The sequence below is a fragment of the Vespula vulgaris genome, chromosome 23, assembly GCF_905475345.1.
Source record: "Vespula vulgaris chromosome 23, iyVesVulg1.1, whole genome shotgun sequence".
Taxonomy (NCBI): domain Eukaryota; kingdom Metazoa; phylum Arthropoda; class Insecta; order Hymenoptera; family Vespidae; genus Vespula; species Vespula vulgaris.
The window spans coordinates 598051-623627 of record NC_066608.1 but is presented as its reverse complement, the minus strand read 5'-3'; the positions used below and the strand labels follow the sequence as shown (position 1 = coordinate 623627).

Here is a 25577-nt window from a genome sequence, read left to right as displayed (position 1 = left end):
TACATTTTCTTTCTGTTTCAGGTAGCTCGTAGTTAAAATGACTGCTGTTTAAAATGTCAACCACAAAATATTCAATATACAAGATATAATTATTTACGATCGGTCTTTTATGACGAATATAATTTAATATATTTTCAAGACTCACCGAAGCTTCTTTTTTTTTTATTTATTAAAATGCTCTAGTTCATTAAATTTACAATTTATCAAATCCATAATATCTTTTAGTTTGGTAATAAATTCAACGTTCGAGTAATCAAATATTTAATTGTTGGTACTTTATATTTCAGGCGTTTTACCTCAATCATTGGATAGATCTGGTTTGCTCTTTCCATTAATAGCATCGATGGAAAAATGGAATAAAATAGTCATACTCTTGCACGTTTATACAATTTTGTAGTATTCCTTTCTTATGGTATAATAGGTGTAATACGCTTTTATATTCTATTCTTCAGATCGTCGACGATTAAAATGCATGCTTGATCATAGAAATTTCCAACTTTAAATATAATTTCATATTATATTATTCTATATGTGTATTTTCTTGCATAGTGGTTCTCGCGCTGATCGATATTTTTCAGCAAGGTTATTCTTTAAAAATCCTTTTCATTTCTACATCGTTAATTTATAAGAATATAATAACTATAAGGTGGGATGCATGATGCTCGTTGCAACTCTTATGCTTCAGCTTTTTATTATCTTCTGCTTTATATTTTTACGCTTAAATCTTAATAGTACTATTAAGAATTCTAGTTCCAAGGTTAAGTTATGTCTAAGGCTAATTTAAGGCGATAATAGCAAATCGGTCGATTATCTGCTGCTTAGGTGTTAAGATAGTTTAAAAAGCATGGAATCCCGTTGGTCGATTCATAGATAAATGCCATTGATAAGATGGTAATTATTTATGAAGAGACCAATTCTCATATTTCCAATCGTCTTAATTTTGAAAAATGTCCAATTTCTTATTTAATAATGCAGCGACGAAAATGATTGGAAATGTGTTAGTTTTAATTAAAAAATTTTTAATTGGAGTTAAATTAAATTTGTATATGTAAACTATAAAATACATATACTTTGTATATATCTCGGAATATACAAATTGTAAGTAATAATTATGATAATCAGATATAGAGATAGTTAGAAAGAAATAGTTTCGTTGCACTTTTAAAACAGATACTTGATAACAATTAAAATTCCATGCTTTTTACCGGGTAGGTTAGGGCACAGTCGCGTTCGATGCACCCTCGATCGACTTTGACCGGGTCGAACGAAGGTTCATTAAACGCGACTAATTAGTATGTTATTAGTCCGTGGATCTCCGCATGCAGCAACCTTCACGTGGTGAGATCCGAGTCGGTATTACTTGCGACCTATCGAAATGTAATTGTAAATCTTGTAACGCAAGTACTGCCGGGCTGATGGCTGCATATCTCGGTGCGTTTCTAAAATATTTTCTATTTTTTCCACATAAATTACACTAATCGCGTTTAACTATATAATTAGATTTTATATAATTTTTTTTCGGAAAAACGCACTTGGAGAGATCTAAAAAAAAAGTCTTTCATTTCGAACGATTCAAGACTCTTTCATATTTTTGATATCGGTTTAAATTTTCGCTTTCATATCTCTTTCGAGAAAAGTCAATAATACGGCAAGAGCGAGGCGCGTTAAGTCGAAATAACAATTTCAATGTTTTCTATCTGGTTCGAGTTTTCGTTCGCAATTTAACTAAGCCCTTTCGCATCTTTCAGCATTTTCTCGAACGTATCGCGACGTGAAAAAAAGCATGGAGTGCTTTCTTTAATCTCGAAGCGTATCCTGCGGCAAATCGATTGGAAAAAAAGGAAAAGGAAGAAAGAAAGAAAGAAAGAAAGAAAGAAAGAAAGGAGGGAATCATCGATTCATTCGTAACTCGTAAAGTGCTTGAGAGTGGAAAATCGGTCATATCCCCGCGGACAAATCGATAATGCCTGATATCATAATTAAGGTAATGTATCCGTGGTAATAGGAGCATGGTGACGGTAAACGTAGATACATACAGTTTCCTTTATGTGCAAACATTGCGTAAATTGATAAGGCAATTAGCACGTATAGTCTATAGAAGCAACGTCGGTTGCGTCGTTGACACGATCTCTCACGGCCGAGAAAGAAACCCTTCGACCTCTCGTAATTACGCGTTACACGTGCGATCGATAACAGCTGTGCGCTATTTCGACCGTTCACCGAAACGGAACGAAAGAATTTCTCTTAATTTCTTCGTCAAAGGAACGTTCCTTCTCGAAAAGTGAGTATAATTAACGCGAGGGATATAAACTGACGAATCAACGGAAGCCACATTACCGGCACTCGTACGTATAATTTAAACGCTCACGCGGATTCTCTACGCTCGAACGAATTATAAACGTTGGCTCCTTTGAGAGCCGCTAAATTATCGCTTCTCTATCTAACTTTCCACAGTTTATTCGCGATCCGTAGAGCAAGGTACTCCGGTTAACGTTTATTTTATCGTCTTGTCGACACTTTGGCGGAACGAAGAGAAAGCGAGTAAGCGAGAGAAAAAAAGAGAGAGGGGGACATCAGCGTGGAAAAAGCTACGTTAGCGCTCAACGCCTCGCCGTAAGAAAATTCAAAATTAATGCCACCGGTGTGCTCCGAGAAATGTAACTGCATTTTTAAGGACGAACGCGATATACCGCGTCAACTACGTATTTACGGTTAACCTCCTTTCATTCGGAAAGACGCGATGCGCGATTTAAGGTGCGACTTGATAACTCGTTGCAAATGCGATTCGAGATTCGATACACGTAGGTATTCTTCGTCCGAGTCGAAAAGTAGAAACGATATCATTAGCCACCGTACTAATCGATATTTCTCGGCACAATTACTCGACTCGCGATCGACTGGATTCCAAGTTCGAAGGAGACGCGATAATTATGTCACGTAGCAGTAAGTAGGTGGATCGTAATTCTCATAATTACGTGTACATGTTCGAGGCGAGAGATCCCAGCGTTCGGAGATCGTACGGCGACGGCGACGGCGACGACGAGAAACGACAGGCTAATTACGGGAGAAGGACTAAAAGAAAGAAAAAATTTTTGGCGCTAAATTAACAGTCAGTCATGTGTCATTATTCAAAATATTCCGCACGACCAACGAAAGCGAAAAAGAGAAGCTGCTTTTTTAACTCGTTTTATATTTCTCTCGCGATACTTTCACGTTGTAAAATCCGAAGACAGACTTATTAACGAGACATAGTTCTTTGCTAGATGTAACTTTATTATTAAAAATTATAAGCTCTAATCTCGCTCTTTTTTACATCCGAGCAAAAGTGCTCTCGACAAAGCGTTGGGAACTCACCCGACTCGTTAAAGCATCGTCACCCTAGATCACAGCTTTCGATCATAATCGAAATTTCGAAGAGATCTTTGATCTCGATTATTCCCACGGTGACTCACGGTTTTTAAGGTTCTTCTTCGCCGAGACATATTGAACAATGCAGAGAATCACGATTTACACCAGTGAGAACGGAAAGAATGAAAAAGAAAGGAAGAAAGAAAGAAAGAAGGAAAGAAAGAAAGCGAGAAAGCGAGAAGAGAACTTTTATAGTCGTAGAATCGAAGCTCCGTTCGTTCGTTCGTTCGTTCGTTCGTTCGTTCGACGAAGAGACGCTCGTAAAGCCTGCGTTTACAGTCGAGAAAGAGCCACTCGAGAAGCTCCTTGGAGTCACTCGTTAAGTTCATTAATGTGGAAAAGGGAAAACGAGACCGGTCTCTGCTTTTCGTGTCGCTTAAGGAAGTGCAGGAGCAAGAGGACGAAGGGTGCAATAGAGTTAGGTCGAGATATTTACTCAGGTCCTGAACACGATTCCTTTTTAATCATTTCTCTTTGCTATCCCTTTAGGACCACGATGAGAAATGATAAGAGACCTACCTCGACGGTTCCTTCCAAGCGTATTTACTGTATTATCGTTACATCTTGCAACGTCTATTATTTGCCGGAAAGCGAAAGGAGAACACGAAGAGGAGGAGGAGAAAAAGGGAAACAAAGAAGACGAAGAAGGAGCAGAAGAGATCGTCGAGATTTTAAGACAAGATTCAAGACGTTGCTTTCTCTGTCGTCGTCGTCGTTAAAAGTTATACCGTAGCTTACCGCAACTAGTAGGAAATACGTTCTAAAAGCGATTAAAGGAAAATGTATATTCCCTGAGTGAGATTTCAAGAAGAAATGGAAAAATAGAGAAGGAAAAAAAGACGAAAGGAAATGTTATCAAGGTCGCTATTCCTCGATCGTTTTTCCACGTCCAAGTCATTCTTCGTCGAACCTGAGCTTTTCTCTCTCTTTTTATCTCTCGTTCGAGGATCAAAGGATTAGCGGTTCGCGATGACGGACGCGAGGAAGTATAACACACGCTAAATCCGTCAAAAAGCGAGAAGCTGCGCGACGAGATTCGGGCTCTTCGCGTGAAAACGCTACAACCCTTTTTAAGATGCCACTTCCCACGGTCATTAAAACTTGCGAAGGCGACACGAGCGAGTAAGAAAACGCATTTCTCTCCGAGGAAAATGTTTCTCGTTTCTCCTCGCGTATTCGTTTCGCGAACAACCATAACGGCCCTGTTACCTTTCTTACTTACGAGCGAGGAGGAAAAAAGCTCTTTCTCAAATTTTTCCTCGCTTTTTTGCTTGCAACTCTTTCTTTCTTTCTTTCTTTCTTTCTTCTCTTTCACTTGTTCCTTCCTTTTCCTCCTTCTCTTCTCCACGCTTTTTATTATCTTTTTATCCTCTCGCTGCGGTAATCTTGGCAAAAGAAAAACGTATTAATCTTCGGTGACTCGCCAATTAGAGGTAGGAATTATTATATCGTTATATCGCGACGAGAACTCGTCGAGAGACGTTTATTTGCATCGAGTCGAGGTATATTAAAGGGTATATTAAAAAAGAAGGGAGTTTGTCCGATCTACGCTACTTTAAATTCGAGACGATATTTCGCACGGTTCCGCTACTTTCTTCTCCTCGTTCTTCTTCCAACTTTCAAAGACGTTTTATTTCTTTTGGAATTTTACCTTTTACCAGATCTCTGTTGCATTCACCGAGCGAACCTAATGCTATGGAATACGCAAAATTTCAAGAACACTTGGTGAAAATGAGTTGAGGAAAGAGTGGATCGTACTCGAGAGAAAGAAAATCTCTCTCTCGAGTCGAGAGACAACTGCCGTCTTTATAAAGTACTCTTCGAGTCGTAACTTTTGCACATTTTCATACGCGACCGAACGAAATAATACGTATCCGCTTAACGTTTTATTTATCGCGGGAAAGATCTTAGCGCGGAATCTCTCGGAAGACTTTGATCTTGATCCCTCGCCCTTTAACGCGATCATTTGTTAGGTTTTGTTCGTAGAACGAGTAGAAGAAGCTAAAACGAGGGAAAACGTGAGAAGTTATCGATTAAACGAGCGAACGTGCATCCGCGTCCGGATCGTATTCCACTTTTATGGGTAAACGAGAGAGGAAGAGAGAGAGAGAGAGAGAGAGAGAGGCAAGAGTCGATCCTTGCGAAATGTTTTTTCAATTCTCAAATACCACTCGACGACCGATAATCCTTGTTCTCGCGCGCCGTTAATTTTGATTCATTAATTTCCTTTCCATCAAAGTACCCACGACAAAGTTCACGCGGCGTAGCTTTTAATCGATAGCCGATGACCGAGCTACGCTTTACGCGTCGTCACGAGAAAACCAAGAGGAAAAAAGAAGGCGAAAAACTAGACTCGAGAGAAATCGAGCCTCTCGATACATGCACGAGTTGGCGATTCGAGAGCCACTGTCCACTTTATCCCTTTATTCCTCCCTCCGTCCCCCTCACTCTTTCTCCCGCTCTTTGTCTTTCTATCTTCGTATCGACATAGTGCAAATTTACGTTATCTAATTACTGGAAGGACACGGAGTGTGGGAAGGGGTCGAGGAAATATGATTAGTGGCGAACGTAGTCTCGTGAAACGTCGATGTTTACGCCTCCTCTTTCGACTTCCTATCGAGAAAACTTGGATTCTTCGCCGTCGGCTCTCTTTATTTTTCTCTGCGCTAATTTAAAACCGATAAAACTCGTTTGGAATTATTTACATTTCTCGCCGAGTTTTTCTTTCCCCTTACAATCGATTCAACTGCGAGAACGCATTCGCGGTCTTCGACCCCCTTACGCGAACGCTCCTACACTTTGAAGTCGAAATTTCAATCCGCGCGCTTCTCTTCCCATCGCAGAAGCATATTTGTATCAGCTTTCGAAATCGACTTGGAGCACGGAACAAACAATCAAACGTTTCTCGACCTAGTTTACGCGAACGAACTCGGCAACGCTCGGATTGCTAATGTAACGCGTTTTAGATGGAGGAGGCTTTACTTTCGATCGATTTATCCTATCGATCCGTGGATCGATCGATCTACCACCTAGAGATTTTTCCTTGGCGAAGTATGCCAGAGCAACGGCTGGAGTTAACGTTACGATTTCATTGTCACGAAAAACCAAGGAAGTTTCCGGTATAAACGTGCGGAAAGCAGAGAGGCGTAATCGGCTTCCCGATCGAGTCCCTCTGATAACTCGGAGGCGGAGAACGTCCGTAGATAGACGCCGATATTGTGCCAAGAGCGCGTAATTAACCTACAATATCCAGCAGGTATGGTGCTATACTAATTAATCACGGTTTCTAATGAAACCATAAAGCCAAGAGGAAATTAAATTAACGAGACGATAAGTTAATCGTTCGATATATATATACATACATACATATATATATATATACGTACGTATGTATCCTCTACCTGCGATTTGTTGCGAGCTAATTTCGTACCAGCCGATAGAGAATATTATTATCCGCGGTATAGAATTGTTTCTCGATAAAATACAGTATTCTGCTACGAGGGGAGAGATGGGGAGGGGGAATTTTGCAAATAAAATATACGAAACCAACGGGGAAACGATTCAAAGAGGAATATTTAACCGGATGGTAAAATAATTTCCTAGACGTATGTACTCCGAGCCAGAGAATACAAGCTCGCGTTTCCACCGCGCTTCTCTGCGCTTTTAAGAAAGCTACACGCACAGACGATTAATATTAACGAAATTTCGTTAAGTTAACGCGAAATCTCAAAATTCTGAGTATATAGAAGTTTTGCATAGATTCGTTCGCAAACGTAGACGAGTACAATGTCTCTACAATAGGCACGAAAATCGCGACGACCATTGAAAGGTTCGTAAAAAGATTTTACTGTAGAAAAATAGGAGGAGAGAAGGGCAACGTTTCTCGCGTTAAAAGAAAAAGCGAGCAGCAGCAACCGCAACAACGACGGAAACAACAATCGAGGTTCGAGCTTGTCGAGAGGTAACGAGGGAGAAGAAGAGCGCCAGTGATCCAGCGCAGCAGCCGTACCATGTGACGCGTCACTTTTCGTCCCGCATCTTGCTACTCTCTTCTCTCTTTTTTTCTCTCTCTTTCTCTCTCTCTCTCTCTCTCTCTCTCTCTCTCTCTCTCTCTCTCTCTCTCTCTCTCTCTCTCTCTCTCTCTCTCTCTCTCTCTCGTTCTTCCCTCGCGAGTCTTTTAACCGCGAAAATACGCTTTTTCATACTCCACGCTATTTTTTCCACCTTTCTGTCGTAAAGAATACGAGATCTTTATGTACAAAACAGAATCGATTGTCCTCGAAAAGGTATACGAATTTTTATAAGGAAAAAAAAAAATAGCAGGCAGGATGTCAAACGAATGCATTTCGTATTCGCAAGTCTGAAATATTATCGGCTTTCTACGAATAATCTCTCTGGAATTTTATTATTTTATATTCGAAAATGAAAGATACGTACGTGGAAATCCTTAATCCTTGTATCCCTTAATCCAGGAAGAGATATAGGTAAACTACATCGAAGCCAACACGAGCGACATCCTTGGCGCGTTTGTCCTGGGAACACAGGTGGTTGCAGGATTTTTCTCTTTCCTCTCCCGATTTATCCTCCAAATATCAGCCGTCCCGCGTTAAAGAATAATCGAACACCGAGAAACACCATTTTTTGATCGACGCGATTAGTCTCGAGAGAAACGTTCGTGAACGACGAGAGAAAGATTTTTCGTCTCACTGAGTGCGATTGATTATTTTTCGACGACAAATTTTTTTTTGGAAGGAAGAAGCAAACAGGACGAGAAGAAATAGAATGAGAGAGAAAGAGAGAGAGAAAGAGAGAGAGAGAGAGAAACGTGTATCTCTCTCCCTTTTGTGCAAGAGCTCGATCGACTGGCCGGGGCGAGAGCCGTCGCGCGACTGAAACAGCTCTCTGCCCACAGCATCCCTATGCTTAAGCTTCCCCCTCGGATACATCGGCACCCCCCGCGACACCCCCGACTCCTTCCGCTCCCCTTCTCTTCCGTTCTCTTCTCTACACTGCTCTACTCTATTCTACTCCGTTCTACTCCGTTCTGTTCCGCTCTGCTCCGCTCTGCTCCGCTCTGCTCCGCTCCGCTCTGCTCCGCTCCGTTCTGGTTTTGTCACCCTTACCTTTCCCTTTCCTACTCCATTTCTTTGACTTCCCTTCGATCACGCGTATCGCCCTTTTCTTTTCACCCCCTTTCCTTCTCAGCTTCTCTTTCCCTCTTTCTATTTTTTTTCAAATCGCATAGATCACCTTTGTCCCAACGAGTATTAACGAGAATTCGATGACGGAGGAATAACGAGTGTTCGATTTGTTTTTTCTCCTTTTCTTTTTTCCTCATCCATCCCTCATTGTATGCGTTTCAAATTTCCTACGACTTCGTCGCAAAACGTCCATTGAAAAAAAAACCCTCGTATTCTCGACGACTTCGAGAAGATGTAAAGTTCGGATAGGGACGTTAAAGTAACTGGAATATACGCGAGCATCGGGATCTCTAATTGAAACGCGAATGCTAGAGAACGAAATCTCTCCTCTCTTCTAGCAGTCGTAAGCTTAAAACTTACCTTACGAGAGAATCTCGAATGGATTCGACGCATCCCGTTCGTTCGTTCGTTCGTTCGTTAACACCATTCGCCTAAACGAACCTTGAATGAAATTTACTTGTATTACTTTACCGTTTTGCTTTCTTTCTTTCTCTGTTTTTCTTTGTCCTATAGAGCCCACAGAAGATCGTTATTTATTTCTCGCACCGTCACCCACGCGCAACACATTTTGTTTCTCGGATTTATTCATTATCGAACGCATTACTATTCATGAAAGGATGAAGCGCGAGAAACGGATAGGATTGGGAAGGGATTAAAAAAATCGATCGTTGATACAAATTACGACGTTGTTTTCGTTCCCTCGACCGAAAAATAATTATCAAAGATTTTCATATCGATTCGATTTTCCTTCTTCGAATGGAAAAAAAAATTGGAAAATGGAAAAGAAAAAGGAAAATAATGACGAACACAGTTAAAGGAATTAATTATGATCGATAAATATTCACACGTTTGCCTGTTTGCTTAAACTTTTTCTCAAAGGAAAAACAAGTATACGAAGTTTGCGACTGCTTATCATTAAAATATGTATATTTATCCCGTATATTCATCGCTCTTGCATAACATCTTCCGTTTCCGTTCTCGCAAAATAATATCCACGCAAAGTAAAAAAAGGAAGAAAGGAGAGACCGAGTAAAGTAAAATCGAAAATAATTCGAAAACAAAAAGGGAGAGAGAGACGGAAAACATGCGGTATTCGTAGAATGTTTGAAAAACGTCGTCAGCACGGTTTCGTAATTAATGAAGAAAATGAATTTGAAGCTCCGCACCTTTGCCTATTTTTTTTCTTTCTCGCTCTTTCTATATTAACAGTACTCGCGATGCACGTTGAAAAATTGCGAGAAAATCACCGACGTTTCCTTCTCCATCGTGTGCCACGTCACGAACATTCTTTTGAGAATCGATTAATCTTAATAAACCGTTGCTAAATACGCGAGAGAAAGAAAAAAAAAGGGGAGAAAAAGAAATAAAAACTAGTTGAAATACATAAAAATTACATCGTAATAAGCAGTGGTGTACTATCTCGGAAAGAAAAATGAAGATGTCCAAAAGCCATTTGATCACTCCGTTTTCTTTTCCTGTTTTATTAAATATTTCTTTTTGCTCGGGGATAAATAATTCGATGAAAAAAATACGAGCTCTATAATTTATTCGATTGCAATGGCACGTGACCGCGTTCTTTTAACCCTATTTCTATCTTCTCTTTTCTTTTCCTTTCTTCTTTTTTCTATCTACTTAGCACACCTCGAACGTCCGCGAGCAAGCCTCGTAAATCCAAGACGCGCGCGAGGTCGTAGGACTCATGATAGATTTAAAAGGAGATTAGGATTAGCCGTCGCGTCAAAGAAGCTTTTCTTCTCGGTCTTCCTCGATCCCTTATATCAATCCTCCTCCACCCCTTCGAAAAAAAAGAATTCACCTTCGGACAGGACAGGAAGCAGACTATAATCAATTGAATAACAGCGCTCTGCTGGTCGGTGCTGCTTTTTTAAGTGGATTAAAAAATGACAAGTGATTGCGGCACAGCGTACATCCATTTGATTAATTATCGATCACGTTTTCGACGGAACGTTGATATGCATTGAGATTACCTAGTTCGCGCTTCTAGCAGAGAAGGATAAAAAGAAGATAATGAGAGAGAGAAGAGAAAGCAAACGGAGAAAACTCGTTTTTCGTGCCGGAAAATGGAATTAACGCTTTCCGTTAAATAAAAGTCTTGCGTCTTAAGAAAAACCAGAGAGAGAGAGAAAGAGTTAAGGATGCATCTTCCATCCTCAGGCGTAACGCGTAATGTAGCATAATGAAAGGTGCAAAAAGAAGAAGAAGAAGAAGAGAAAAAAAATGAGAGAAAGGAGGAAAAATAAGAAAAGGGAAAAAGGAGCCAGACTTTTATAAAAACGCTCGAACGGCAAAGGGATGGATACTTCTTTATATTTGGATGCTGAGAAAAAAGAGAGAGAGAAATAAGGAGGAAAGGTCGAGTTTTATATTTACTCCATCTACTCTTATTCCATTTTATTATGCGAGATAGTATCCATAACATTTTCTTTACTTCTGATTTTTCATCTCTCTCTCTCTCTATCTGTCGATAGTTACTTCCGCATAAAAAAAAGAGGTGGAAGTACTATCTTAATCACGATAGAAGAATAGAAACGATCGATATTCTCTTGCAAGGCTCGAACAATACTTAAGCACCATTCACCGCATTGCGATGCATTGTTCGATCGATAAAGACAGTATTCGACATCGGTCCAGCGGTGATGTTGGCCGAGCAGAAACCAGGATTAATTCTCCTGTAAATAGTATTATGTTTCGCCATTTGCATGCGCAATGATAAGGTAGAAAATACTAAACATATATATCCTTATGTTTACAAGCTGCTCGCGTACATACCATGTACATATACGTATACGTACATATATTATACATCGTATTTAGATTTTACTCACGAATAAGCCAGACAAACAAACGCTGAACGAGTTTCACTTGGAAGTTGATTCGAAACCGTGCATATCGTATAAAAAAGTTCTCTTAATCGTTTCTCTTTCGTTAGAAAAGAAAAAAAAAAGGAAGCATAGCAGGATAAAAAAAAATCTCGATGGTGGAAAATATCTTGGCCGCGAGAAAAAAATCTCGACCATTGTTATACCTTCGCGAGTTTTCAATCGGCACCAACCAACGCTATGCAACGGAACGGAAGAGCGTCACGCTATAGATTTCTAAGTGAAAAGCATCGCGGTTCGATAACGTTACATACATACCGATACCTTTCGATGAAACAATTGCTATCGAATAATGAATTACGTAAACCAATTATCAACGGCACGGCGTCATTTATTATAATTTATAATGTATTAGAGAATCTTTTGACGCAATAGTTTGATTGAGTAACGTTTTCTCTCTCTCTCTCTCTCTCTCTCTCTCTCTCTCACGTTCTTTTGAAGAAAAATTAAAAGCATAGAACTTGGTCTGAGAAACTTCTCTAATTCGTTTTAGTTCCAGCGCGTCTGGTAGATTATTAGAATAATTCAACGAACGATAATGAAATTTAAGAGAAAGGAGTCGAAGGAAGGGAATGCTCTTAATTCGAATCGAAGGATCCCTCTTAAGGAAGGATCCTTCATGACTTTCCTCATCTTCGTCGTTATTTCAAGAACCGGCTCTCTCGATCGTTAGCTCGTTAGATTCTATTTGTAGATACTCAACAAAGTTTTATCCGTCAGGCAACATGACATTTCGCAAATTACATTTTAGTTTCTCTATTTATCGGTCATATCGTTCTCTCGTCCGATGATCTAGATCCTCAAGGCCAAGCGCGGTAGAAAGGGGATGCGGCGTAAAGTCAACGCGAACGATCCCTCTGGCACTTTTGCTATCGAAGCCGCAACGCATTTTTCTTCTTGTACCAACGCGAAGCCAAAAGACATTCGTCTTTGCCCAGCCGGTGCTCTCGTTACGTCATATTGCGGGAAAAAGAAGTTACGACGATCAATAATCACTGTGTAGACGCGTGTGTCCTCTCCGTATACGCGCGTGTGTTACATTTATGTGTATAGGCATACCGGAAAATTAACTCGGCCGTGAAAGTTTCACACTTGTGAAAAGTTTTCCCTCTTTTCCTCCCGGAATGGGAAAAAGAGAACTGTGCAGATATTTTTTTTTTCTACTCCGCGAAATATCTTTAAGCGTTTCTCTCTCCCTCTCTTTTCCTCTTTGTGAAATAGTAAATCATAATCGATCGATTTTTTTGGGCCCATGCGTTCGTCCACTGATCCGAGTTTATCGTATTTTCGTTATAACCTTGCGATATTATTTGTTATTTATCGATCGATCGTTGCCACCCGCATTTGTAACGTTCTTTGCGCTAATGAACCCTCTCTCTTTCTTCTCTTTTATTTCGTACTTTTTGAGAATTTAATAGAAAGCATACATGTTGGTTGCATCGAGAGATCGACAAACAGTAGTACGCTTTGATACGGTACGAGACAAACAAGCTCGGTGCGAGTATACTCTTCGATCGCAATTTTCGTACGCTGTAATTAATTGTGAAAGGAGGAGGAGATGATGAATGGGGACGATGCGTAAACGAATTTTAGGCCATTGAGTACATTTTTATTTTCTATAAGAATCGTATACACATATAATATCATCAAACTCATAAAAATACGTAAACTGGACCATACGATATGTGGATTTATAGTACAAACAGTTCTTACGAGTTAATATTTTCAAGAAATGTCAAACGTTGGATGCGATGTAACTTTTTTGGTTGTTCTCTTTTTCTCGATAACGTACAATAGTTCTTTCTTTGTTATTTACAGTTGATTATCGTCCATTGAAACGTCCATCGAAGTAATTGGCAGAAAACTATGTAATAGTATTTCCGCCATAAAAATTCTGCCATACTTCGCAATTGACATATCCAAAAATATCGCGTTTAACGTTGTTAATGCCGTATAATACTCTTCGTCGTCAGATTTGTTCGCATTGAAGACTTTCTTTTTTTTCGATCACATTTGTGTAATTCGTCTTAATCACAGCTAAGATTGAACTATAGGTTATTATAAGTCATAGTCGGTTTTTTTTTTGCATAGTGTAAAAATATTGCTTGATAAAACGGTGTTTCGAAAAGGATGGTATATCGTTGATAAAACTTACGATAGATTTTAGATAAGAGGAATGTAGCCAAAGAATTCGTCTACGTTAAACTTAATATTATCGTTAAGATATAGAAAAAAATATTCTACGCTTTTATCCACTTAGTATAAATGCTTAAGACAGGACAGATATGGATGGAAGTATCATTAACAACGACGATGGTAGAGCACTTAGAGACTTTGTAAAAGATAAGTAGTAATTACTCTAAAACTCGCTTAACACCGACATCCGAGAGATAAGATCATTAGAAGATTATACATAATCTTCTCTCGAAAATATAATCGAATATTTTTCTAAACGTATACATATATCGAATCTAAGTACCGACATACAGAATGACGTATCTCATTCGCGATTCTTTTGGCAAATATTAATGATGCGTGTAATGATCGAATGAGAGACGCTTAATGCTTTCTTTTTTTTTTTTTTTTCTTTGTACTAAACCAGCTCGAACAAGGCAGACAAACTTCGGTATAATTGAGTTATGTTTAATTTTTCAACAAGTACGTCAAACGTACGATAATTCCAGCTTTAGTACGAAGCGTTCCCCTTTTTGCGTGTCAACCAAATTCCTTATTCACGTTAATAAGCTCTATTAGTTGCGCAATAGTTTCATATGGGATGGATAATATAACTTTCCCAACGTTGAACTATTCGCAGAGAGAATTTGTACGAGAAATAATTAAACGCAGACCTTCGGCATTCTTCGTCGATCAAGCTTGAAACATGAAAGAGTTTTAGAATGATTTTAATCGTCGAACTCGTACATTTGGTAGGACTTCCAATCGAGATTACGGAGACATCTAAAATATCAAAGACGCGATAGGACAACGAGCTTAATTATCAGATACATCGATAACTCACTTTCTCGAAGAAACTAGGAATCCTTTAGGACCGCAAACGAAGACGCAACTGTGCGGTGAGCAATCGCCTATTAATTCTTTCAAAAGTTCGTCGGACATCGTCCCACGTCTACCTTTCCAGGAATCGCTCGGTTGCGACAGTATATGCGTGACTTTCAATCTAAAAATTGTGAACGGTATTAACGAACGGAGATAAAGAGAAATTCCATAAGCATATGTACGTATATACCAACTTATTTGTTTTGCAAGCTCTCTCCAATTGCTCCACGTAGAACATGTTATCTTCGTCTTTGTTGAAGTTGGCGAGATTGATACTTTTCCTACAACAGGATGATCGTAGATATAAAAGTATCTCGCACGAGAATAAATCTCTTATGTGAAAGGAGAGATCAAACGCTATTCGAATGAATACAATCGAATCCTTACACGTTACGCCTGGCAAGAGATCGTTGAATTATTCCCAACATTGCCGTTAGTCCTGTGCCAGCAGCCAGCATATGAACGACGGAATAACGATCAAAGGATTCGACGACAAAGACGCCAAGTCCGTTGCTCAAGGTAACCTTTTCTTTGACCTTTAAAGCTGTTATGGATGGACTAAGAGCACCGTCCTCGTACTGCTTTATCATGAGACAGATACAATCCGAAGTGTAATTCGGTGCAGTGTCTTCCGGATGAAGACAGGCCGGTACAGGCGTGTAGTACCTAGAAATCTCGACGCCTGCGACGAGTTAAAAAAGAACGTAATTTTTCTTCCGAGAAGGTTTAACAACGTCGCGCTCACCTGCGATTTTCATTTTTGCTTCCAGGTGTCTACCACTCGGTATTAATTCTAAAGAATCTTTAGCTCGTAGGACCAGCAGGTTAACTGATTTGCAAAGGGGCGTGTTACTTAGTACCTCGTACTCTTTGTAAACCCTCTTGTTCGTTATCGGCTCTCTGGACAAGGTATGACTACCTTGAGTTTTCCATACGGTCTTATCCTTTTTCCTGAAAGTAAAGTCTACCTGCAACGAAGAGAGTCAATATTGCTGCGTAATTGTCAAGTGAAAGTATGTAAAATTAACTTACTTCCATGCTTTCGTAGTTTCTATTCCACGCAGGTGGCCATTCGATTTCCCCGGCCAACTCGAGTTCGTGTATAACGATATCCTTTTCAAAGGATAGATTAAAAACGAGCTTGGTATCGTTTATCCTTGATATACGATAGTAGATACCTTGATAGTCGTTTATCGTTTGATAAAAGAGCGTTATCGTGTTCGAGGTTTGTCGCCAATCCATCTTGATTTTCGAAAGATCAGAACCGATTTCCTCTTCGCTTTTTCTTTGCGCTGAAAGATTACATAAACGCGGTGTTATAAGAGTGTAAGTAAATATTCCGGAGAATATGAATATTTAAATACATCAACGGGATTGCATATATTACTTGCACAACTTTTCAAGAGGTCGTTCGCAATGGAAGATTTTTCAATCGTCTTGGACAGGTTCGAAGCGGTGGGACGACTCAGTCTACCTACGACGCATTTCTGTAGAAGACTTTGATAATTTACCCATGCGTGAACCTGTAACGAACGATCTATGGGTGCCTCGGGAATAATAATCGTTCAATAAGGAGCACACACGCGTCAGACGACGTTACTTCGTTAGGATGACCTTACGTTATCGAACAATTTCGTGGCATCTTTTCCAACTCCTTTCATCAGCTCGTCGATTCCGCCAGGATGAAAATCCATATAACGGGTCACGTTGAAAACTATGCCTGAATCAAGGATGAAAGCGAGAAAGAAAAGCGGTCGAACGAACGAAATTAGCAAGTGCAAATATTTACGCGTGAACGTCGCTTAGCATCGAGGAGTATACTTTGTACCTCTTATCGCGATCCAAGCGTCGTTCTGCTTATTATGATTAGCCAATTCGGTTAACGTGACAGTACGTGGAATACCACCAACTCCGGTTAAGTCGACTCCAGAATTACCTAATCGAATCCAGTCCATAACACTGTGACCCGGTGCTAGGGCTGTCTTATTTCTCGGATTACCTACGAAACGTATGGAGAATATAATTAGCAAAAAGGTATACGCGTAACGAATAGAACCGAACGATTTTAATCAATTTATTTATCATCGATATCGTTGATTAAACGTATAAATTGTACGACGAGTTAATTGATATTCGAGAAATTAAGTCACGGCGTAATCTCGAATACGCGTGCTGTGTAAGAGCGAGAGCAAGAACTCGGAACAAAGACAACTAATTGGCAATTGGACTAATTACTAACCATCTTGAATGTGCAATTCAAAACTCTCGGATGACGCAACGTTGGAAAATAAAGAGACGCTGTAGCATTGTGACATTCTGTTTCACATCGATTGATTCCAGGATCATTCGATCTTTTTCCTCCGCGAAATTGATCAAACTGCATCGATGAACGAAACGGATTTAATCTCCATTTTTTTTTTCGGGACGGATAAAAAAAAGACGAAGTTTACAAGATTTTTTTTCGTCTGTAACAGTCCGCACTTATTTGCGATTACTAGTACTTTGGAAATATATTAGAGGCATGAAAAATGAAGACTTTATTTTTCCAGGTCACCACGTATGTTACCTTGAATCATACATGCAACAGAACATATTTATTTAGCCCGACAAAGCCAGGTCTCATCGAGCATAATACAGTTGCGAAACGTCGAGTTTCAGTATCGGTTTATTCCTTCGAAACGTCAGTTATTGTTTAGCAAACGTTATTAAGCAGATAGTTCCCATAAATGGGTAAGTTCGAAAAGTCATTTTACGCGCATAGAATCGAGTGACGCAACGCTTCGTTTAAAGTTTGCCAAGAAACGTAAGAAATTTCAACGTCGGCTGGTAATCGATGGGATAATAATAGTACGGTCTAATGATTATCGTTAGGATCGCGTCGGAGATACGCGTATATGGCGTATAGGACGTATCGCGACAACAAAGAGGAATCAATTAATTAGGACGACGATAAGAAAATATTTCCTAGATACGATAATCGTACGTTCGACGAACCGTGTGCAACACCACTGCGTGCGTTTCTTTCGAGAGAAGAAAAGATCGTTGAAATATTTGACATAATCGAAAAGGATTTACGGTCGATCGCCTTTTGTAGGTCGTAAAACAAAAGTGTGCCTAATATTTTCTATAGAGATGGCTTTTATCGAAGAAATATAAATGACGAGTTGCGGTAAATATCGACGATAAGGAAACGAGCGAGCTGTCACGAAAAGCAAAACGAGCGCAACGAATCGATATCGCAGCGAAAACACGGGCAAAGGTGAGATCGTCTCACGGTGGAAGATTGTTCAAGACTGTGGAGGAAGCAGTCTGCTACATAGGTATACAACGGTGGAACAGGTAGATCAATATAATACCGAGGAGAGAACGGCTCGCCGCTCTAGTATCGCGCGTGTTCCTTCCAATAACAGTTGGTTTACGTTCTTCTCGTCGTCATCTCGTTCTTTTATTTCTCGAAAACGATCGTAGACGTGAACGAGCTTTGACAAGAACAAGAGAAGCGCGTTTGTGAAATTGAATCGATAGGCGAAAGGGTCGCTGACCTAGAGAGATATAATATATAGTGTAATCGAAGGGGTAGTACCATTAAGGCCAAACGATCGGACGCGGAGCAGTCTATTTACATAGGTATATAGATAACGCGCGCTTTGGGCGAACGTGTGAATAATTGTGCAAACGAGTTGCATAAATGAAAGGCAGAGAAACAAACGAAATGATACGAGTGGATGACCGGATATACGTAACGCGTATATAGTATATTCGGTATAAGCAGAGATGACGTAGCATGGCTATGGGTTGCGTTATTAATAATCGTTGTTTCGTACGAATTAACGAGGACTTTCGGTAATTATAAATTCCTCACGTGAGGAGTAAGTAGAATCGGGAAAAAGTGAGGGGGAAGGGAGAGGCCGGGAGGCGCGCGCGCGAGAGAGAGAGAGAGAGAAGGAGGTTAGTCAAGAAGAGGAGTCACTTACCAGTCGCCGAGCCAGAAGACTTCGTGGACGATCCAGTGTCGCTCGTCGAACTTACATTGGATAATTGTTTTACATAAACGACTCCGCTCGGTAGCAACAGAGTGTTCTTTGCTAAGAGACTCGTAGGTGAGGAAGACTTTACGTCGATCATCCTCATTTTTTCTTGCAAATCCGTCGCGTCGACCGAACCTGCCTCGTTCTCGTTCTGAGGCAAGTTAACTCTCTTCATATTTTGTCGCTTTTACAAGGTATTTTCTTCTTCTTCTTCTTCTTCTTTTTCTCTTTCTTAATTCCGAATGTCAATATCGATTCGATCGTTAATCTTCAACCTCGCGGTTATCAAGCCACACCGATACCTTCATCGAGTCCAACTTGTATAGTTGTTTACCCAGACGTTAATTATCTTCACTGAAAATAAAGCAGGTTTTCTTTCCTCTCTTTTTTTCTTTTTTGAAATTACTATAGATTACTATAATTGGTTTCAACATCGTATCGTCGCGAAGGTACTCTCAAACCGCGACTAATTTTACCGAATTACGCCAATAAACTTAAAAGCAGGTCGAGTGTACGTGCATTACGGCATAGTATTATTTGACGCGTATCTCCGTTACATATGTACGTAAACTCGTTGCGAAAGAATACTCTTTTCGAGAAACAAATCTCTCGAGAGAAGAGAAAGATCCTTTCCGTGTATCGACTACCACCTTGTGTTGTTTACGATGCAGTAAATTTAGATACGACCAAGCGGATATATCGTACTCGCAAATCGATACATCGACTGGAAACATCGCATAACGAATTTGATTTATTATTTAGTAAAATAACAAAGAAAATCCATCGTTCGTGATCATCTTCAAACGATTTATTTCAAGTAGAATAAAAACGCTGACGGGCTTTGCAACGATCGTACTCTCTACTTATATAATAAATAAAATTAGTTGGGATCCAATGTCATCTTTTCAACATCGAGTATCTATCTATTCGAAACTATCCTTGATGTATTGATAATGATAGAAGATAAGTAGATATATATATACATGTATATATAGTTGTGTAACTAATCACGTTGAATTTCGAAAGTATACGACGTCGTAATAGAAAAAGGCGAAAGACTTTCGTTTTTGTATTTGAAATACTTTCACCGCGACATACCATAAAAAACTAACTTTCGAAAATGCTATTATTCTTTGACAGCCTTGACACTCTTGCAAGTTACATTAAACATGATAGACCGAATTGAATCGAGAAAATTGAGCTTGGCTTTATTGAATGATCAGAAGGCATTCACCTTTTGCGGGCGCGGATATTTAAAATGCATCGCTACTGGCGATCTCTTTTTCTCTCTCTCTCTCAATATTACACACATATATATATATATACGTATATATATACACATGTACGTACACCTATTTATCTCTTTTATCAAGGTCATGAACGCGAGATAAAAGCGAGGAATCTGTCTACGTAGAACGAAATTAACCCTATGCCTTGCTATTTAATTACGAGCTATTTCAAAGAGCGTGACAACCGCTCTAACTTTATTTGACGTGAGCACATAATCGATCATAGCTGATCGTCGCGATATCGACATTGCACGAGAGAGAAAAAAAGATGCACGTACGGAATTGTCGAACGATTCACGAAATCGTTGTGCGCCGATTAATCGGGCAAACGAGCAAAGTCGAAGGAATAAACGACTCGACGAAAACGCACGTGAAGAGTTTTACGTGGGACGTTGATCTGTCGACGAACGAACGGCGCCGCAAAGTGTTCACGATCGACTGTAATTTTGAGGTTAGATTCCGACATAGCCGACGAGAGAATCGAAGGAGGTTATCCGCGGCTAACTTCGCGCCTTTGTGAGATCGCACCTATACGCTTGCGTGGAAACAAAGAATGAGAGAGAAAAAGAAGGAGAGAGGCGCGGTCGTGTCTCTTTCTCTCTCTCTTCATCTTTCCTCCCTCCTCCGTTCTCCTCCCTCTTTCCTCCCTCCTCTCTCTTCCCTCCTCCCTCCTCCCTCCTCCTCTCTTCTCCCTCCTGTCTCTTCCGCGACAATGCTACTCGCCGGTCGGAGAAAAGTAAAAGAAATGTTAGAAAGCTGTGAGTTTAGTGATAGTCACTTTTAACCGAATACGCCAATTCACAGGAAAATTACTATTTTTAACCTACGATCTTTCTGTAAATTGCGATAGCAAAGGAATGAAAACAAAAGAAAGAGGATGTTCATGTGAAGTGAACGAAAATTAGAGAGAGAAAGGGAGAGAGACAGAGAGAGAGAGAAAAGTGAAGGAAGCGTTAGAGAGAGCGATGCAGAAGTGACGTTTCGTTAATGACTCGTGACCGCTTTTAAATCACTCGTTCGTTGCCAGTCGTCTTCCCCATCGTCATTTCACATAGAGTGACGATTTACGAGGGGTCCTCTTGATAGTGCGCGTCAGATTTTCTCTTTACCGATACGTTCGGTCAGCAAGCGAGAACCAGTCTATCTGTCTAGCTATTTCTCTCTCTCTCTCTCTTTCTCCTCTCTCTCTCTCTCTCTCTCTCGCTCTCTATTTTGAACTTCCCGTTGATCGTTCTCGAATTTTCACGAGAAAGAGAAGAGAAAAGGCGAACAATTTTTTACAACGTTCGTAAGTATGTAATTTTTAGACGTTTCGCTTTTTTTTTAATCCTATTCCCATCTTTTTTATCCTTTACCTATTACAATCTTTTTCTCTTTTTTCTTCTCTCTTTCTCTCTCTGTCTCTCTCTGTCTGTCTCTGTCTTTCTTTTCTCTTTCTGCGAATCGGCAGTTTTTAGTCTTCGGAACAACGGAAAGACGTTTCAAGTATTACGAGAATACCTTAATCGAATCGAGGACAAAGCCGTCGTTCGTAAATGGCGTTTTCATAGTCGACGATATTATCGACGTTTTTCCAACAACACATGTCTTTTAACCTCGACTCGTAAATCTTATCGTGTTGTAGAAGAGTGGAAGGAAAAATAGCTGTGCGACTGTCAAACTCACATGGTATCGGTCGAACGACCTTGCAATTCCATCCTTTTTCGGACAACAGTCGTTGCCGGTTCCCCCTCTTTTTCTTCATCTCCCTCCTCCTAGACTTTGTAAATGGTATTTTTTTTTCCAACTATCTTATATGACATTGTGTAATAATAGTACGAGTCCAGGAAAAGAATGAGGAAGAACATGTTCGTTGAATAAAATAAAGATAGTTACCGTTTGCAACGCTTGATATTTTTTGTTTTTTCCATATTTTTTTTTCGCTCTCCCTTCCTCTCACTATCACTATCTACGTTTTTCTTTCTTTATCGTTTAACATGAAACGATAAAAGTCGATGACAACAGCGCGATGTTACTCAATTTCCAAGGCAAAGTCAACCGATTAACTCTTCTGCTAATATAATGATCTTTTTTAGATCAATTTATATAAATTCATCCAATCTTCTCAAGTTTTGTTTTTATTAAGCGACTTCAGAGTCATCCTTTTGCCATCAATTTTGTCTCGTTTGGAAACAATTCCCGCCTGCTCGTTCTTGTACTAAGCTCGATTACGATAAACCCGACGGATTAGATTTAATTTAGTCGATTGAATCAACAATGATGTCCAATATGTGCTTTTTTAATCGAACGTAAGAGTATTTTCTTTCCTTTTCTTTTTCTCTAGTCTATCAGATATCGCGTAAGTGTGGAAATCAAATGAACTATAGTATTAAAAGGAATGTGTTATAATAAACGCGACGTCGCGTAATATTTAATCGTTTAATAGCTCTCTCGAGCGTAAAAGACGCGTATAATTTATTTTGTTTCCTTTTAGATATAAATATACGAAAGGTAAAAAACTGACGACGCATAGTCGTAATAAAGAAGATTTCGTTATAAAGATTACGTAATAATATTATCATTCGTTTCCGCAGATGACGACCAAGCATAAAAATCAAAAGAAAATGAGTTCAGGAAGACAAATATTAAGTTTAATCCACCGTTTCATCGAGTTCATTGCTAGGGGTATATTCACGTTAGCAGCTTATATCGGTGGCCCTGCAGAATCTCAACCACCGATAAAGGATTTGACACTTTTACACAATGCGACCACATTAGCTTTTAAAATTAGGAATAAACAAGTATATTCACCAGTATCTAATACACGTGTATCTAATATTATTTGTTCAAATTCTGCGTCATTCATCCGTATGATTTTTTGTAGTTATCTTCCGAAGAAGTAGTGAGGTCGTACATCGACAGAATAAAAGAAATTCAGCCAATATTAAATTGCGTAGTAGAGGAACGCTTCGAGGAAGCGCTCAAGGAAGCTAAGAAATGCGATGAAATGTTGAAATCTCCCAATGCACCATCCGTACAAGTACTTGCCAAAGAAAAACCTTTCCTTGGTGTTCCCTTTACGACCAAGGTAAAATCTATTTCTTATCTACGCGGTACTACTTGACAGCGATACGTATTTATTACTATTCTATAGGATTGTATCGCTGTTGCTAATATGAAGCAAACGGCTGGTTTGATCCTCCGTAAAGATTATGTCTCCGAGAAAGATGCAGAAGTGATAAGACTGATGAGAGCGGCAGGAGCTATACCGTTGGCCTCGACCAATGTTTCGGAACTTGCAATGTGGTGGGAAGCACATAACCGTTTGTACGGTACCACCAGGAATCCGTACAACACAAGGTAATTCGTTACATCTGTGACACCGTATTGGTTTAAGGTTGGAATGTTAATTATCATACATTTTTGCACAGCGCGTTCCAGTCATCACGTTCGCTATTCTAGTTTTATTTGAATTTTTTGTTATTATTTTTTAGACATATAGTAGGTGGTTCTTCCGGGGGTGAGGGCTGCATACAAGCAGCAGCTGGTTCGCCATTAGGAATAGGATCTGATATCGGTGGCTCTATTCGCATGCCATGCTTTTTCAATGGAATTTTTGGTCATAAACCTTCCAAAGGTTTATATTATAACAAAAATCATTGATGCCTACTACCAACCGCTTTATTTTAGCATTAGATTAATCGTCGAATCTAAATTTAGGTATTGTCTCAAACGACGGTCAATATCCAAGTGCCCACAGCGATGATCAAAATCAATTGCTTGCAATAGGTCCTATGTGTAGACACGCACAGGATATGAGACCTGTTCTCAAAGTACTCGCCGATAAGAACGCAGAGATATTGAATTTAGATGATAAAGTCGACATTTCGAAGATCCAGGTAAATAGAATATATACATGATCGTTTTCGACCAACAACTATAATCGTACTCCTTTATTCAGTTTTATTACATGGAGGACGACGGAGGACAATACTTTGTGTCCCCTGTAGATCAAGAAATAAAATGCGCTATGAGAAAAGTCGTGCTTCACTTTGAAAAAGCATATAAAATAAAAGCTACGAAAATACACGTACGAAAATTTAAAAAAAGCATTGCTCTATGGTTAGCAAATATGACGTCTAAAGATAACAAAGATTTTTCGTACGAATTATCCAACAGGAATGGAAATATAAATATTTTATGGGAATTTGTTAAGTGGTTAATGTTCCTAAGTAATCATACATTAATTGCTCTTCTAACTGCAACATTTGAGAGGTTTGGTATAAAACATGGGAGTGAGCAATACACAAAACTTATACAAGAAAGTAAAGACCTTTACCAAGAATTCAAGGTAGGGTATATAGACGTTGTTAATGGTGTCTTTAAAAATCACATAGGAATCGAGAAAAATCTATTCTGTGTCTACATTTCTACGTATAACGAATCCACGCCTATAACTTGTTAGGATCGGACTTCTCTCGGCTGTTTTGCAATGTATTTGCAAGAAATAGCCAGATATGATTTGTTCTTGCCATAGAATCATGGATCGTATGTTTGTTAATGGACATGATTTTTATTTCCTCACGAATCCAACGTAAATCTGACGTGGAAAAAGCAATATTTCTATGGTATTGCGTGCTTCTTTTATAAGTAGTACAATATCATTTTACCTTCTGCATGCAAATAGATACGAGACATCGTATTAGCAACATTCTTCGAAATTACGTTTTAATTGTGACAAAGTGACGTTTCGACTTAGAACCGACGCATGCACCTCAAAATCCATATAGATCTTCAAATAATATACACGATCGATTATACCTGTATTTACAGTTCTACTGAATTTCACATATTTTCAGGATATTTTGGGGGAAGACGGTATTTTCTTGTATCCAACTCATCCCACGGCAGCTCCGTTGCATCACGAGCCGCTTATAAAAGCATTTAACTTTTCGTACACCGCAATTATCAATGTTTTGGGCTTGCCGGCTACAGCATGTCCATTAGGATTAAATAAGCAAGGACTTCCTATAGGCATACAGGCACGGCATCGCATTTGTTTTATTTTTTCTTTAAAATCTTGCCACAAGGTATCAAGCGTTAATTAATGATATCCGTTCGTAGGTTATCGGTGGTTTAAATCAAGATCGTTTGACGCTTGCCGTTGCCGAGGAAATTGAAAAAGGATTTGGAGGCTGGGTTCCTCCGCTTATCGTAGCTTAAAAGTATGGCTATTCTAGACAATAATAATTCAAAATGCATTGAAATGCATTAACATACCAAATCCTGCCTTTCTCAACTCTTGAACGATTCTCAAATCTTTGCAAGGAAAGATTTATCTGTGCATTAAAATCGCTAGAAGAAAGGTAAAAATTAACGTTATTTTCATGTTGGACGTGTTCGATGTCGGGAATGAATTTCTTTCTTCTCTTTTTGTATTTTTTTTATAAACGGTAATGGTAATATATCTTGTATAAACATTATTATTATTATTATTATCATTATTATTATCGTTATTATTATTATCATTATTATCATTATTATTATTATTATTATTATTTCGAGTTAAGAAGTTTGAACGGATGATTCGTTATAATTCGTAATAATTCATTAAGTTATTCGCGTTGTTAAAGGATTTATTTTAATAAATAATGTCTACAGAGTATATGATTTATAAGCGCAGATATAAAACTACCTCTGATCGAGCAACTAAAT

General features: G+C 39.2%; 3 protein-coding genes across 19 annotated transcripts in view; 1 reads left to right on the top strand and 2 right to left on the bottom strand.

Annotated features, from left to right (window-relative positions):
* The window catches only part of LOC127071732 (monocarboxylate transporter 10-like), an 86843-nt gene extending 78476 nt beyond the window's left edge, over positions 1–8367 (bottom strand). Inside the window, exon 1 of one of the 2 annotated variants that reach the window (XM_051011321.1) lies at positions 7846–8367. The gene's annotated coding sequence lies outside the window, so the exon portion shown is untranslated. The remainder of the gene's footprint in view (positions 1–7845) is intronic. The other variant, XM_051011319.1, reaches the window with a different exon arrangement.
* On the top strand, positions 1356–25345 carry LOC127071736 (fatty-acid amide hydrolase 2). 14 transcript variants are annotated; one of them, XM_051011336.1, is made up of 10 exons: positions 17986–18193; positions 22215–22373; positions 22457–22663; positions 22747–22950; positions 23017–23222; positions 23357–23499; positions 23583–23761; positions 23824–24213; positions 24722–24904; positions 24987–25345. In XM_051011336.1, the coding sequence occupies exons 3-10, from the start codon at positions 22457–22459 to the stop codon at positions 25083–25085; spliced, it is 1611 nt and encodes a 536-aa protein (XP_050867293.1). In that variant the 5' UTR covers positions 17986–18193; positions 22215–22373; the 3' UTR covers positions 25086–25345. The 14 variants fall into 14 exon arrangements, 13 of the variants coding, with proteins under 13 accessions (XP_050867287.1, XP_050867295.1, XP_050867286.1 ...); XM_051011330.1 differs by lacking the exons at positions 17986–18193; positions 22215–22373 and adding an exon at positions 1356–1984; XM_051011338.1 differs by lacking the exons at positions 17986–18193; positions 22215–22373 and adding an exon at positions 14943–15085.
* LOC127071738 (cytochrome b5 reductase 4) lies at positions 13097–18769 on the bottom strand. 3 transcript variants are annotated; one of them, XM_051011343.1, is made up of 10 exons: positions 18541–18769; positions 16395–16565; positions 16186–16286; positions 15954–16089; positions 15599–15858; positions 15312–15534; positions 14954–15248; positions 14761–14847; positions 14529–14687; positions 13097–14467 (listed from the first exon to the last, which is right to left on the bottom strand). In XM_051011343.1, exons 1-10 carry the CDS (start codon positions 18767–18769, stop codon positions 14413–14415), a joined length of 1716 nt encoding a protein of 571 aa, XP_050867300.1. In that variant the 3' UTR covers positions 13097–14412. The 3 variants fall into 3 exon arrangements, with proteins under 3 accessions (XP_050867300.1, XP_050867298.1, XP_050867301.1); XM_051011341.1 differs by having other exon boundaries at positions 13097–14382; XM_051011344.1 differs by lacking the exon at positions 18541–18769 and adding an exon at positions 16806–17912 and having other exon boundaries at positions 13097–14382.
* Positions 25346–25577: the final 232 nt, after the last annotated feature.

Bases quoted from the DNA above. Each gene is read 5' to 3' on its own strand.
- LOC127071736 (XM_051011328.1), top strand. From the start codon at position 20,152: ATGCACGTACGGAATTGTCGAACGATTCACGAAATCGTTGTGCGCCGA. The intron at 23,500-23,582 runs GTTTATATTATA...ATCTAAATTTAG, and splicing joins TGGTCATAAACCTTCCAAAG to GTATTGTCTCAAACGACGGT. The intron at 24,214-24,721 runs GTAGGGTATATA...ACATATTTTCAG, and splicing joins ACCTTTACCAAGAATTCAAG to GATATTTTGGGGGAAGACGG.
- LOC127071738 (XM_051011341.1), bottom strand. From the start codon at position 18,769: ATGAAGAGAGTTAACTTGCCTCAGAACGAGAACGAGGCAGGTTCGGTC. The intron at 16,566-18,540 runs GTAAGTGACTCC...TACGTTTCGTAG, and splicing joins GTCTTCTGGCTCGGCGACTG to GTAATCCGAGAAATAAGACA. The intron at 14,383-14,528 runs GTGAGTTATCGA...TCATGTTTCAAG, and splicing joins TTCCTAGTTTCTTCGAGAAA to CTTGATCGACGAAGAATGCC.